Source organism: Numida meleagris, chromosome Z, assembly GCF_002078875.1.
Source record: "Numida meleagris isolate 19003 breed g44 Domestic line chromosome Z, NumMel1.0, whole genome shotgun sequence".
Lineage (NCBI taxonomy): Eukaryota > Metazoa > Chordata > Aves > Galliformes > Numididae > Numida > Numida meleagris.
Window position 1 is genome coordinate 34,256,784 of NC_034438.1, and position 13,863 is coordinate 34,270,646.

Genomic DNA, 13,863 nt, shown 5'->3' on the forward strand with positions numbered 1-13,863 from the left:
CAACCTGAGAATCTGAGTTGCACTGTTACATGCCCGTTTGTCCAGGACTGTGGGTTTAGTTCTAGGTGAGGGTCCTTCCCACTGCCTGAGTCTTAAACAAGACCTAAGACCCTCATGCTCTGGGCATTGCCTGCCTTTGATCACGGGGTACCCTTTTGTGACAGCATTTATTTTAGGTACTGGGCAGTGTGGGGAGCAGAGATGGGAGAGGTGTGGATAGGCCTAGAGCAGTAGAAATGGGGCTGAAGACAGGGCAGGCTTGGCTCCACTGTGTTTGTTCTTGCCTTTCCCAAGACAACAACCTATCACATTTAAATAGACTTTTTTTTTTTTTTCCCTACTTCTCTCCAGTGATCTAATGGAAAATGAGTTTACTGACACTTCTGATAGAGCCACAAACACTGAACCATTCAGCATGTTACCCTAGATGGACACAAGTTTTCCGATAGCAAAACTAATTCTTCTGAAGAGTCTTGCATGTTGTGAGGTCCATCAGTCAAGCTCATTAGAGCTAGTTTTGGCTGGCAGCCTCTCCTCGCTACAAAGGATCACACTACAATCCCTGAAACAAGAAAATGCAGACACCAAATCAGTGAGAGTTGGTCACTGCCATGGGAGCCAAAATCCACCCTGCAATATGGCATGGTATCAGGGCAAGTAGATGGTAAAAGATGTCACGTGTAGGTGCAGATGTTCACAGGGAGTTAGAAAATTCTGGGAGCTGTTTTCCCTCAACCTAGTTAATAACCAAGAATATGAAATAAGCATGTGAGGTCTGTGTTTTTTGCTCTCACCAAACTGATAGCTGTACTGTCATTTTACCATACAATTAAACCAGTCTGCAGCGGGACAGGAAGGAAAGCAGTCTAACAAGAGTAATTCTAGAAATAAATTATAACTGATAACTTTCTTATCAGTTTTCCTCATACTTCCCCTCCCTGCCCACCTGCCCTGTTCTCTTCTCTATTCCTGGAACACAGCATCAAACGTTATGTTCAGCGCTGTGGCCTGTTGTCCCTGGCAATACACCTCAGACTGCAAGCCAGGCCTCCTCCAAGGCTCAGACCAGCTCCACTGCAGGCACTCACCCATTACAGAGGAACAAGCATGTCCCATTTTGTACATCTAATGCAGTTGTCTGGGGAAAGCTGTAGTGGAGGGCTTGTATTTGCACACATTTACACACATTGTTGTGTGTGGACAGGTGAAACATGGCTGCAGGTACCCCAGAGCTCTGGGGGTAACTCTGGTTCATTCAAAGAACTTTGTCAGTCTATTACTGAAATGCCTAACTTGGTGCCACAAAGCTGGGGGCTTCTCAGCTTGTGACCCTTAGTGTGCAAGAAGAAGTTTGGTTTGCTTTTGAAGCTTTGGGGAGAATTGCTGCAGGTTTAAGGCCTAATCACTGGCACCTCAAGGCCCCAAAAAAACCCTTGCCCACAAAAAGTGAAAGTCATACAAAACACTGATAAGGAAATTTGCATAAATAGGAGATGACAAGATAATTCAAACATCCTGTAGAGCGATAATCTGTATCTCTTTATTCTGTACAAGCGTTTGGCACAAATATTTATTTCTCTGAAAGAGGTGCTGACAGAAATGGAATTCCGTGTTTTAAAGAGAAGCTCTGAAGCCTTCTCAAGAGAAGGGATCAAATACTCAGTTTTAACAGCACACATCACTTTTCTCTTTGTCAATGACCACTCCAAATAAAAGTCCTCGTCAGCGAAACAGCAATAGTGAATGAGCAGAGGTTTGTTTTTACTAGGCATGGTGGATGAGACAGTGAAGTACTTGCCCGCAGAAGAGGAAACATAAGGCAAGGAAACTTTCCATCATTCTCCTGGAGAGGATGGGGAAGGTGATTTAACATTTTTTTCTCCCTCCCCTACACCGTCAAGGCCTGCTGTGGTGATGGAGGATTTGAAACCTTCTGCCTCCTTTCAGGAGCAGTGACAGCTGAGGCAGGGAGCAGATGCTGGCACTGCTTGAGCATACTGCAGCTTTGATTTTTGTAGGATGTGTTTCACTTTGTTTTTTTTTCCCATTTGGCAGGCATGAATACTTCAGGACACCATTCTCAGTGCATATTGTATCTGTAAACTTCTCATGTTTTTTCCATTCAAAATTTTTAAAGTCTTGGTTAAAGATGAATTAAAGACCTCTATCGTGAGCCCCAGAACTTTAAGGATTACACAATACTTTATTAAAAACGTCTTGACTCACTGTGAAGGAATACCTCCTGGGCTACTATGGGACAGTAAGTAATAAGGTTTTTTTGATCAAATAAAATTGTAGAGTGCCCTGTATAACTTGTGATGTCCTCTTCGCTGGAAAGTGTGCTTGACTATAGGAAATTTTTAACGTTGCTGATTTTCTTTTGCTGCTATTTATTAAAGAAGGTTCTTTTGTTTAAAAGCATCGCTCATCCAGCCACAGACAAAAAAAATAAAGAAGCCAAATATCCTAGTTTGCAAGGATGTAAGGCTGAGCAGTAAACAACAAGGTGTAAAACTAAAGAGGTGCTTTTAAAAGAACCTGCAAGCAAATGTGTCGGTGAAGAACTGTAGGGAAACTCAGCCCAAGTGGGGCTACAGGACAACAGACAAGCTCCAGGAAGTTGTTGTCTGGTGGATTCACACTGGACTGCTAGTGAAAAATCCTTGTTTAACTAAATTTTAAGATCACTCAAACACAAATGTTCTCCTTGCTCCATGTATGCGCAGCAGGTTGGACAGCGCCACTGCAAGAGGCAGTGAGTGATGCTTTAATACTTACAATTAAGAGTAGCCATGCAGATCCTCATTCAGCAAGCAGTTAAGTCTATTTTCACAGCCATACTGAGTCCAAGAAAATTAAGACAGAAAATGCTGAGCAAAGTGACACTGTCAAGCCTTTTTATTATTATTTATTGTTGTTATTGTTATTCACACTCAGACAACTTAATTACATAAAGTGATTTAGATGAAGAGCTGTATCAATATCATAAGGTTCACGTATTTATGTGGAAAAGTGTACACAAGACAGTGAAACATTCTGTAGATACGGTGAAGTAGGACCGTTGATAGAAGGGATTATTTCCGAGAGCCTATGTACAAATAAATATAACTTTCATACTATTTACAAACTTATACTCACAGAGAATACAATGATTCAAAGATAAGAGAATTTCATATAGTGAGTAATGATCCACACACATAAACGCAAGAGAAAAACTGGAATTTTCTGGGGCTTGCTTGGACCAGCTTCCATGGTAACAGATTTTTTTTTTATGTTCGAAAGGAATAAGGTGGGGGACATCAGGTTTTTATCACAATAAGTTGAAAATGAGAGATGGAAAAGTATGAAAACTACAAAGTGAAACAAGCTAAAAAATCTGTATTACAAAAATAGCATCTGATTGTCAGTTATAGCATGCTACGGTTACTTTCACATGACAACACAGAGGCCTGATCTGACCACCTTTAATGACAGAAATAATTCCCACTCACGGGAATCAATTCCCCAGAGTCAGGACTGCAAAATTAGGACTGTGTAACAGAGATCTTGGTAATGGAAATGAACACAAAACCAAACAAATTCCCTTTGGCATTATCTAATTTTGACAGTGGATTAAAAGAAGTGTTTGATTTGTGTTGGATAGCCGGATCATAAAATACTTACCTTTTTTTTTTTTTTAGAAAAGATGTGACAGAAATAACCTGGGATTTTACGTGCTTTCTAAAGTATGAGGGCCTTTCTTTACAGTGCTCTTGGTGGGACAAAGTGTTGGAGTAACAGGAGGATTTAATTGCATCTTTGGGCCTGACTCTGCGAGCATTGTATTCCATCTTCTGGGGTGAACAAGGATGGCAGGATTGAGCTCCTGCTGCAAAGGCAGTGTGCAGCGTTTTGTACAGTCTCACAGGGAATCTCAAGAGTATGAGCAAACTCCCTCTGTCTTACTCACAGCTCCACTAAGGCAAAACCAGATCCTGCTTTACTGTACATTTGTTTGATGGTAATTTACATCATACCTTAAACAAAGATGTGAAATGGATTCTTCACTTTAAAATTATTTATCCCCTTATTTAGAAACCCGAAGCTAGTCTTCTGGGCTTTTATGGCTTCTCTTTGCATTAAGACAACTATGTGACATAAAATAAAAGTAAAAAAAGTAGTAAAGTGCAAGATCTTTAAAAACGCATACAAATTTCATTGTTTAGATTGGTTTTGTGTTTGATGAGGGGTGAATTTGCAATTAATCTACATGAATGTAAAGCTCACTTACCATTTTCTACTTACATCATTTCTTACTCAGTCTTGTCCTTGGCCACTTATGGCTTATTTGCAAAAGAGTGCCCAGCTGCACATCTCTTCTACACATGCTCTAAGTGGTTACATGGCTTCTAGGCTGGGGCTGACTTGTATCTGGCTGACCAGGAGCAAGGGCTCAGGTGACTACATGGCTTCTGGAGAAGAGATGGCTAATGTCCAGCCAGGCTGGCTCATGGGCTAGGAGAAAGCGTGAGCTGCCTGCACACATCCAGGTGGACAAGTCCTGAGATGCCATATACTGACAATTAGCAACACACAGCAGGTCCACATTACTTGTCTGGACTATGGGACTGTGATCCATATATGACTTCTGTATCCGATGGTGCAACAACTTCAGGCTGGAAGTTAATGTACCCAGCCCAAAAAGAAATTACTAATATCTCAATAATGATCTTCCCGTGAATAGCAGGAGATCCAAGAAGAAACAATCTTAACATCACCCAGGAGTGAAGCCCACATTTGCTGGACTCTGCTCCATGCCACTCAGTGCAAATTATCCCATCTGCAAATCTGGAAATCACCTTCTGCTGATGTATCTTCAGCTACAGTTTGACGCAAGAACTGCATCAAACTTTTCAGGAAAATAAGAATCACCTGCTCAAAGGAACTAACCATGCCTCTTCCTCAGTTAGTTGTGTCATTGTTATTTAGAAGAGGTAAAATGGTTTCCAAGAATACAAGGGAATGCCTTTTTTCTCCTTGAATACAGCTCCCAGGACAACTTAGTGTGTTGCAGGAGTGCATTTATGAAATACAGGATCCTAGGATAAAAACCTGTCTCTTGTGCAAGTAATTGGCAGAAATCTTCTGGATTTCAGTGGGCTGGTTGGTGGAGAAGGGATTATTTCTTTGTTATAAGTTAAACAAACCCACTTGATACAGACTCATATTTGATTCAGAACATAAGTTATATGGATCCCAAGATGCTATCTTAAGGAATTGCTGCTGAAAGGAGAATCATTAAAAAAAATCGTCTTTCTGCTATTTCTCAAAATACATAAAGAAATAAAAGACAACCAGAGAAATAATCCCTTAAAAAACGCCCAAAAGGTACAGATATTTCTAAGCATCTAGTTCTTATAGTACTTGGATTAACCACACATTTAATCTATCTCCTTATGGACTTTCATCTCCACACACAATGGTACCATGAGTGACAGTTACCATAAACTACTTCAGAGTAGCATATAAGGAAATTACACGGCAGGTTCATTGCCAGTACAAACATCGAATGACAGTTAGATAAGTTTCTTTGTCACTCACTGTGCTTCATGTTTCGTGAGGATTACTCAGACACCAACATCTATTGAATAAATAGGCATAGGCATACAAGCACAGAGAGCCTGTCTGCACTACACAAAAGAACTACATCTCAGTAAAGTAGATATCTAAAAAATGCCCAGACATTTGCTGAAAGCTTTTTCCATGCCTATATGTAGCTCTTGAAGAGATCATCTTCAGATCACACTTCTTATTACACTTCTACCCTACATCTACCCTACTGGCTCTACAACAGTATCTTCTGCAAATAGAAGCTGGCTTTTTTTTCTTTATTCCTCTTTCTCTGTGTGTGTGTAAAATAGCAAATTCTCACAGGACTTTAATGGTATTTTGCATTCTCTTCTTTAATTCCAATGAAGTCAGTGCTAAAAATGCTCACAACAGGTTATAATCTGATTCACAGTCTTACTCGAATGTTACTGGAAATCCCTTCCAAAAATCGCGTCCAACACCAGCTCTGCTCAGATGTGGTGATGCCACTGAGAGCTGGCTACTCAACCTGAAGCCTTATTGTGTACTCTGACCTTACTGCACTGCCAACCTGGGGTTGGCCAGAAAACACTAAGTAATAACAAGATTTTCATTTTAATGCCAATTTTGATATTAATTACACTTTTATGCCTCGAGAGGTTATGCAGGTATCAACTGAATAAATAAGCTCTGGCATATGAGCGCGTGAACATCAGACTTCCATGTGGAGTAACTCAATGCAGGATTCAGGCAGTCTGTGGGACCAGTTCCCTAATGAAGTCATTCAGACCTTTTTCTGATTGAAAATAGCAATTTGATTTCTAGGCGTACAACATTGAGAAATGTTCACACATCCAAGAGTGAAATGGTTATGAACAGTGGGAAACACCTTCTGCTGGGAAAACAGTGATTTCTGAGAGAAAAGGGTGAAGTTTAACTATGACAATTCACCCCTGGGTAAATCTGCTGTCACCGTGAAACAGGGGTGTCCTAGCAACTGGTGTGCTCTGGGCCTCCAGTGACTGCTGCAGCAGCTCTCAGCTTCTTCCCTTTCAGCTCCCCACTTCACAGCTTTCAAATTCCTCCTGTATGGGAAGAGGGGTCACCATTCTCCCCCTCTTTACCCTACCACAACAGCTACTGCCTTATAACCAAAGAGTATGCTGTTGTCCTGCAAGTTTGTTCCAGCAATTACACAAGTGGCTTTCAGAGCCAGCCTCTCCTGGAATCACCACAGACCTGAAATCCCCCCTATCTCCGGAGCTGAGCTGCCGCAGCAGCAGTTATCCTGCTGCTTGAATAACGACCTGCCCAGCAGATGCAAGGCAGTGGGAGCTGTGAGCTGTCTCCTTCCCGAGGGGAGGAAAATTACGTCTAATATCTTCCAAGATAAATGTGTTGATAGGGGCAAGCAGACAAAGACAGCGTCCTCCAGGAAAGAAATGAGTCAGATATTTTAACAGTGTATGGATGCCATTACAGAACAGCGGCCTTAGCCCTCCACGCAGTTACCTCCAGTGTGTAATCATGCCATCTTTGGAATGGTATGCTCGCAGTGCACAGGGCTTTCAACCCTTACTCCTTACTCCCTGCCCACCCTCAGTGGGGCAGCACTTCACTGTTGCTGCCTGAGCTTTGCAGAGCACAACAGTGTGCTCTTACAGCTCCCAGTAGGGGAGCTCCTTTTCATTCCAGGGATTACACTGCGATGGCCATGTATGTGCAGGAGGAAGAAAAAAACCAAACAACTACAAAAAAACAGATGCACTGAACAGAGATCATACTGTTGGCATTCCTTGGTTTGTTGATCTGAAATGTAGACAAGTGCATCTGAGCATTTTGTATATTGTAAGTGGCTATGTACACTGCACAGACAAATCTCAATCCTGCACATGCTCTTGTAGGTCACACTGCCTTACTCTGCTCACCTGAGAAAGAATCACTTGGGTCACACCAAAAGCTGCCATGAGCACTGTCATCAGAAACAGAAAGCATCTGGTGACTCTCCCGGGACAGGCTATACTGCAGAGTCAGCTTTGTATTTTGGGACACCAGCTCCATTTGAGCTCATAATTTGGGTCACAGATTTTCTTTTGCAGAACTGCTGTTCTTTTCAGCAGAGGGCACTGTAGGTATGTCTGTACCTATCTTCCCGTTGTGTACACACATACATAGAAGCAAATGTTAAGAGGTCCGTAGCACTACGGTTAATACAGGTAAGGATTCTGGAGCAATGAAGGATTAAATGCACCTACAGTGTTTTGCTCCCAGTGAGAGAAGCTTGCACCAAAGCGCACTAAGGAGCAAGAGATGTTGCAAGTGTATGCTTAAGATCCAATGCTGATTCTGAGTGTAATTCTTTAAATAGGACTTAATATCTTAGAATAAGACATGAAGAGCAGACATTGTAGCTCCTAGCTTTCTTGCTTTTGTTCAGTAGTATCTCACTTTTTTCATAATATCTCACAATATTAATATTTCAGTAGTTTTTAATATGTATTTCTTAATGTTTTCTCTACCATTGTTTTCTCTCAAGTCCTTGTTCTTTAGCCAGCTACTGTTATATACAAACACGTAACAGGAATACGGTAACGACAAAGGGATGAGTGAAAAGCAAACAGCAAGGAACACAGGCAGGAAAGCATGATGACAGCATCAGAAAAACAGATGAGACAAAATGCGCTGAGCCTTCTGTTACACAGCTGTGAGCATTACAATGTCATTGTGAGCACAATACGAATACAGAACAATGCTGAAACGGGTCACAGATATATACTGAAATTTCATGAACCCTAACTGCAAAGAAAGACTTAAAGAAACAAATACTGATTATCTGAAATAATTTCTTAACACCTGTTCCAGTTCTCCCATTTTTTAATCATCCAGGAAACATGAACACTGCATTGCTTTCTCTCTCCTTACTGTTACTATGATTATATTTTTTGTTCTAGCTTTGGACCTCCTCTCCTCCTCCTCTCAGGATTTCTGTAAAAGAATACTGCATTTTCACTCCTTCCCAGGCTTCTCTGGACATTCACACTTCCAGCGATAATGAAGAATTTTCATGTAGGTTTTCTGCAATTCTACTATATTTAAACTATTTTTTCATACCTACTATAGAGACTTACATGAGCAAAATGAACTGCCTCAGCTCTGTATACCAGCTGAGTATTTCTTCCAGTAATGACTATCTGTAGCTGTGAAGGTCCTTACACTTCAAGTAATGGAGAAAAATAGCTTGTAAAGTATATATCCACTTCAGCAATTAGGCTGCAATTTTACAACTATCTCTATTTTCTGTATGAAATACTATGCATAAGCAAATTAGCATTTTACTTCTGGCATCAAAAGGCAAACTCATCATGGTAACAGCATCTGAAAGCCATTGGTACTGTTGGTAGTATTGCATTAGAAAAAAAAAAGCTGTGTTCACATATCAGTTGTATCATCTCTTTGCATGCTGCATTGGTATTAGAGAAAACAGCAAATCCCCAGTCAGAAATCCCCAGACAGGCCTCGCCTGTGAATAGAGCGGAAGTCTGCATCAGTCACACAATGGCCAGCCAACACAGTCCCTTCAGTGCTAGCGCTGGGGTTTCAGCAGTCTGAAGAGCTTTGCAAGATGTAATAAATCATCACTGACATCCTGCTGATGGCCTCTGTAGCCCTGTGATGCAGAAGACCAAACCACCAGTAAATCCCTGGCTCTGCTGAAATCACAACATGTGAGTCTACCTCAACGAAGAGATGTGCAAGATCTTCCCTCTCTGTGACTCATGTACTCAGCGAATGCTTTCCACTCAGCAGCATCAGGAGATCATCAGATAAATCCCATACCATGGTGTGTGGGACGTGGTGCCTCCCCAGAGTCAGTATTAGCATTCCCCTTTAGAAGATTATAACTTCAAGAAATCAGTACTCTATATCTGTGTGTGCTATGATAAAGAAGTCTGTGGACATGTACCATAGGCATTGGAGAAAGAGTAGCTTTCACCCTCTCGGTGCGTGTGCAGCATCCCCAGTGCTGAGTGGCGAGGTTGCTCTGCAGCCAGCGAAGAACACCTCGGCACAGCTGGCCTCAGCTCCATGTGCCATCGCACTGCTCTGCAGCAATCAGTCTTCACTCCAAGTTCCACTCTTTGTAACATTTTCTTTCTTTCTCTCTTTTAAAATTGAATGACAGGAGATTTACAAATTTTTCCATTGTGGCTTTTTTTTTTTTTTTTCCCGTTTCATTTTGATATATATATACTGAATAAATAAACATCTATAATTTTGTTTCTCAAGAATCAGCACTTTCCACTAGATGGAGACAGGACACTGGATCACTTTGTCCTCCAGCAGGACGCTGACAATCAGGAACACGAAATAAAGCCCAAACATGAGAAAGCCCAGGAATTTGTTCATCCTCCACTTGCAGAAAGCGATGGAGAGGATGACAAAGAGCAGCATGATGAAGAGGAGGACAATCGCGCAGAACAGACCGTTGCTGCTGACAGTTACTGGGGAAAAGTTGTTAATCACAGCATACAGGAGCCACGGGAGAGGAAGGCTGTTAAAAAGACGAAAAAAAAAATACAGAAAAAAAAAATAGAGAAATTGGAAACACTGCAGAGATCCAGAAAAGGGAAATAGAAAGTTTCTGGAGGCACTTCACAATGCAACCAGAAGCTCATGTATAAAATGAGGCATGAAATCTTCTAATGTGTGCATAAATCTGATTTATCAACATGCTTGTGATTGCATGGGATTCAGGCTCCCCACTTTCCTTCCACCATTACAATAGTGGATGGTATTCCCCCCAGCTGGCAGAAATCATCGGACATCTGCCTGTGAGTAGGGAGACTCTTTTGTTTGTTTCTGGATTTCACACCATCTGCACAAGAACCTACTTCCAGTGCCTTTCCAAGAGCCCACCAGCAGAAGGGTGGCTCACCTGATGTGTCCTCCCCATAAAGAACCAGCACTCCGCAAGGCACTACCCCTGAAGTTCAGCCCTTCAAAGTCATGATCCACATTTTCTATATAAACCTGTGCAAAAATGTGAACTTCAACTGAACCTTAGCTTAATTTCTATTTCTGTGTTTACTGTCATTACATTTCTCATCTCTGATGCCACAGAATGAGGCAACATCCCTCAGGAAGATGTCAAGCTGAAATAAATATTTAAGCCTACGATCGGAGCTTAGCAGGCTTAGAATGCATGAAGAGAGCTGTCAGAAGCTCACAACATTCAAGCTTTGAATAAGCAGCTCAGGAGAGAATAATTCACTACAGCCTCAGTGCTAACTAAACCAAACTGCAGCTACACTGTGCCATTTCAATTGTTCAGGCGTTAAGTCTAGCAGACTGTGCTACAGGACAACAACACTTGTGCTGCCAGGAAGACTGAAAATGTATTACAGAAATGAAGTACTGCAAAAGAGAAAAGTTCTGCCATGCACCTTACATGCTCTAGATTGCAAAACTCTGTAATGAAAAAGGTTTTCAAAAGTCTGGCAGGTCTGTTGCTAAAAGAAATTATTTCAAACACTTCATGTTTCTGGATTAACAGAAAAAAGATGGCCCATTTTTTTATGCAGTTTCCAAAGGTACTGCATTAGCAAAGAGACAGATAGAAAAGCTGTTTACTTAAACTTTAGGATCTCATTTTGTATCAGTGCAACTGCTGGTATATTTTCAGCAGCTCACACTATGATCTGTTCTACAGCTGTACCATTTTTCTCACTGGACTCTGACCACAGAGAAGCCCGCTCTTCTGCTGGAAAAACAGAGCATGGACATGATTCGCAGTGGCTGTACCTATGCTGAAGATGGGAAGCTAGGAATAGAGACAGTTCTGTTTTTACATCTTGTGCACAATTTTGAAGTACTCAGGCATAGATTATAACATGGGATGGACCAAGTCTAGCTTGATCTCGATGGGTCAAATAGGAACTTGAATTCCAACTGCATGCCTCACATCATTTCCCTAGGGCTGCTGTGAAGCAGTAAAGATTTCCACAGAATTCTGCATTGCTTCACATTGTTAGAGCTATCCAAAGCATCTTGGTGTTAAAGAGAATTGGTTAGTAATTTTTTTTTAACAACAAACACACTGAATACTGCAGAGACAGTGAATTATTTGTTGATCAGTGGTCAGAAGCCCTAGCTGACCAGTTGTTCAGAAGTAGCTCTTTGTTGACCAGTTGATCAGAAGCCCTAGTACAAGTTCAGTGCATAGTAACTCAAGAGTACGACCAGACAAAAGCATAAAAAGCTTCAAAAATTCTATCTTGGAACAAAGCCTTTGGATTTTTTAAAGTGTAATTTACTTGCCTGGGCAGCTTTGCAATGCATGAGTCAGGCATCAAGTTTGTAATAAGTCCATCATTCAGATGTCTATAGACTTCTGAAAACTTAAAATTGTAACATCCATTGCCTATTTTCATCACTTTCTTTTTAAAACACCAATAGCAGAAAACTGTTACAGGTAACACCTTCACAAATCTAAGGCAACAATGCTAAGAACAAAAATTTTTCTAAAACACAGTTTTCTTGCTATAGGACTTACCCCACTGTGATGTCAAATATGTTGCTTCCAACAGAACTGGATACAGCCATGTCCCCCAGACCTTTGCGTGCTACAATAACACTGGTAATAAGGTCAGGAATGGATGTGCCAGCAGCTAAAATGGTCAAGCCCATGATTTCTTCACTAATACCAATGGTTTCTCCAACCTAAAAAGGTTTGAGCAAAAACAGAAAGAAACATGAGTTGCAGTCCTGTGGTGGAGAAATGTTTTCTGCTGTAAAGCTGCTTACTAGGGAATATTATCCTGGAGCTTCCTGACTATCTTGGAGAATACAGTCAGGATTGGAGAATTACTGTTTTCACAGAAAATCAGTAGGCATTGACAAGCAGCTGCTGATGGTTCATGTGTTACCGGAATGATCAAATCCTGTGGTCAGGACAACCACAGCTCTCTCAACTACTTTCCATTTACTGAGTAGTGATTTAGTTCGTCCACTATTGCAGCTCCTGAAATAGAGGGCTACCCAGCATGAGAGACAAGATGGACTCTGATTCTAAATGGTTTCTCACCATGCAGAACACAATGCAGGGCTTGTATTTTGTACCAGCATCACTCTCTTACCTGATGTGCCCACCAGACCATCAAGTAAGAAAAAAATGCAATCCAACTGATTGAGCCAAAAAACGTGATAGGAAAAAACTTTCTTGACCTCTGCAAAAGAGACAAAGAGGAACAGTGAACACCTATGTTAAAGGCTGTTTTGCTGAACTCTTACTTATTCTCTAAGTGACTTCTTATTTCTTCTGATCACCTGTTCTATCTATTCTGATCAACATCAGATCATCAAGATAAAAGTCAAGAATGTTAGGAAACTAATTTTCCTCACTGGTGTGTGTTTACCTGTACCTCATTCTTGTATTGGCTTCTGTTGCAAAGTAGTCTATGACAAGATTCATCTCCAAATAACAGCTTTCATAATGAATGGCAGATTTTCTGTTGTCTATTTCTATCACATGCTGTTACACTACAGTTTGCTAATGTTGAGCTGAATGGAGGTTTAGAATCTAAATTTATTAATAACTTCATGCCTATTGGGAAAGAATGTTTTCAAATTTACAAGTACACATACACTTCATTCACACATTAATAACTTCCTGCAACATCACTCACAGCCACTGTAACAAATGTTGTCATATGGTGGAGTTAGAAAAATACATCTCCAAAATTTATTAGGGTATTAACATTTCTTGGGAAAACAACCCTCTTTTTCAATTAGAACAGAAGGTACATTAAGGATACATTTGCAGCACTTTGCTTTATAGAGAATTTTGTTGTAAAAAAATTATAAAATGCTCCCTGAGGCCCCTCATTGAATTCCAAAATCTGTATCACACCAGAGAAACCTCATTTTCATTTTCATTGTCTCCTTTACTAATATCAAGCTTTGAATAAATAGTATGACTGCAGCCAGTTAATAGGTTGTATTCAGATTAATGATTTATTTTGGTTTTTGTTCTTTCCAGTCTTTTTCATCTTCCATTTCCCACTGGCTTGCTAGATCTATGTAACAAAAATAGATAACTACTAAAAGAAGGAAACATGACTGCAGTTAAGCAGCAGATTATCATTGTCTAAACCGAATTACTGTTTAAAATGAAATATATACTGTGAATGAATGCTAGTGATCTTGAATGAAACCAATTATTTATGGCATTCCCCAGCTGAAGAAAGATCTGCACTGCAGAAGACTTCTGATGTGCTGTTAGCAGAGTCCTACAAA

General features: G+C 40.7%; 1 protein-coding gene across 6 annotated transcripts in view; it reads right to left on the bottom strand.

Annotated features, from left to right (window-relative positions):
• The window catches only part of SLC24A2 (solute carrier family 24 member 2), a 105,266-nt gene continuing 94,283 nt past the window's right edge, over positions 2,881-13,863 (bottom strand). For 5 of the 6 annotated variants that reach the window (XM_021380976.1, XM_021380977.1, XM_021380975.1 and 2 more), the window contains 3 exons: positions 12,705-12,794; positions 12,122-12,288; positions 2,881-10,120 (listed from right to left, as the gene is read on the bottom strand). In XM_021380976.1, the coding sequence (XP_021236651.1) occupies positions 9,871-10,120; positions 12,122-12,288; positions 12,705-12,794 (507 nt within the window). In that variant the 3' untranslated portion in view covers positions 2,881-9,870. The remainder of the gene's footprint in view (positions 10,121-12,121; positions 12,289-12,704; positions 12,795-13,863) is intronic. The other variant, XM_021380980.1, reaches the window with a different exon arrangement.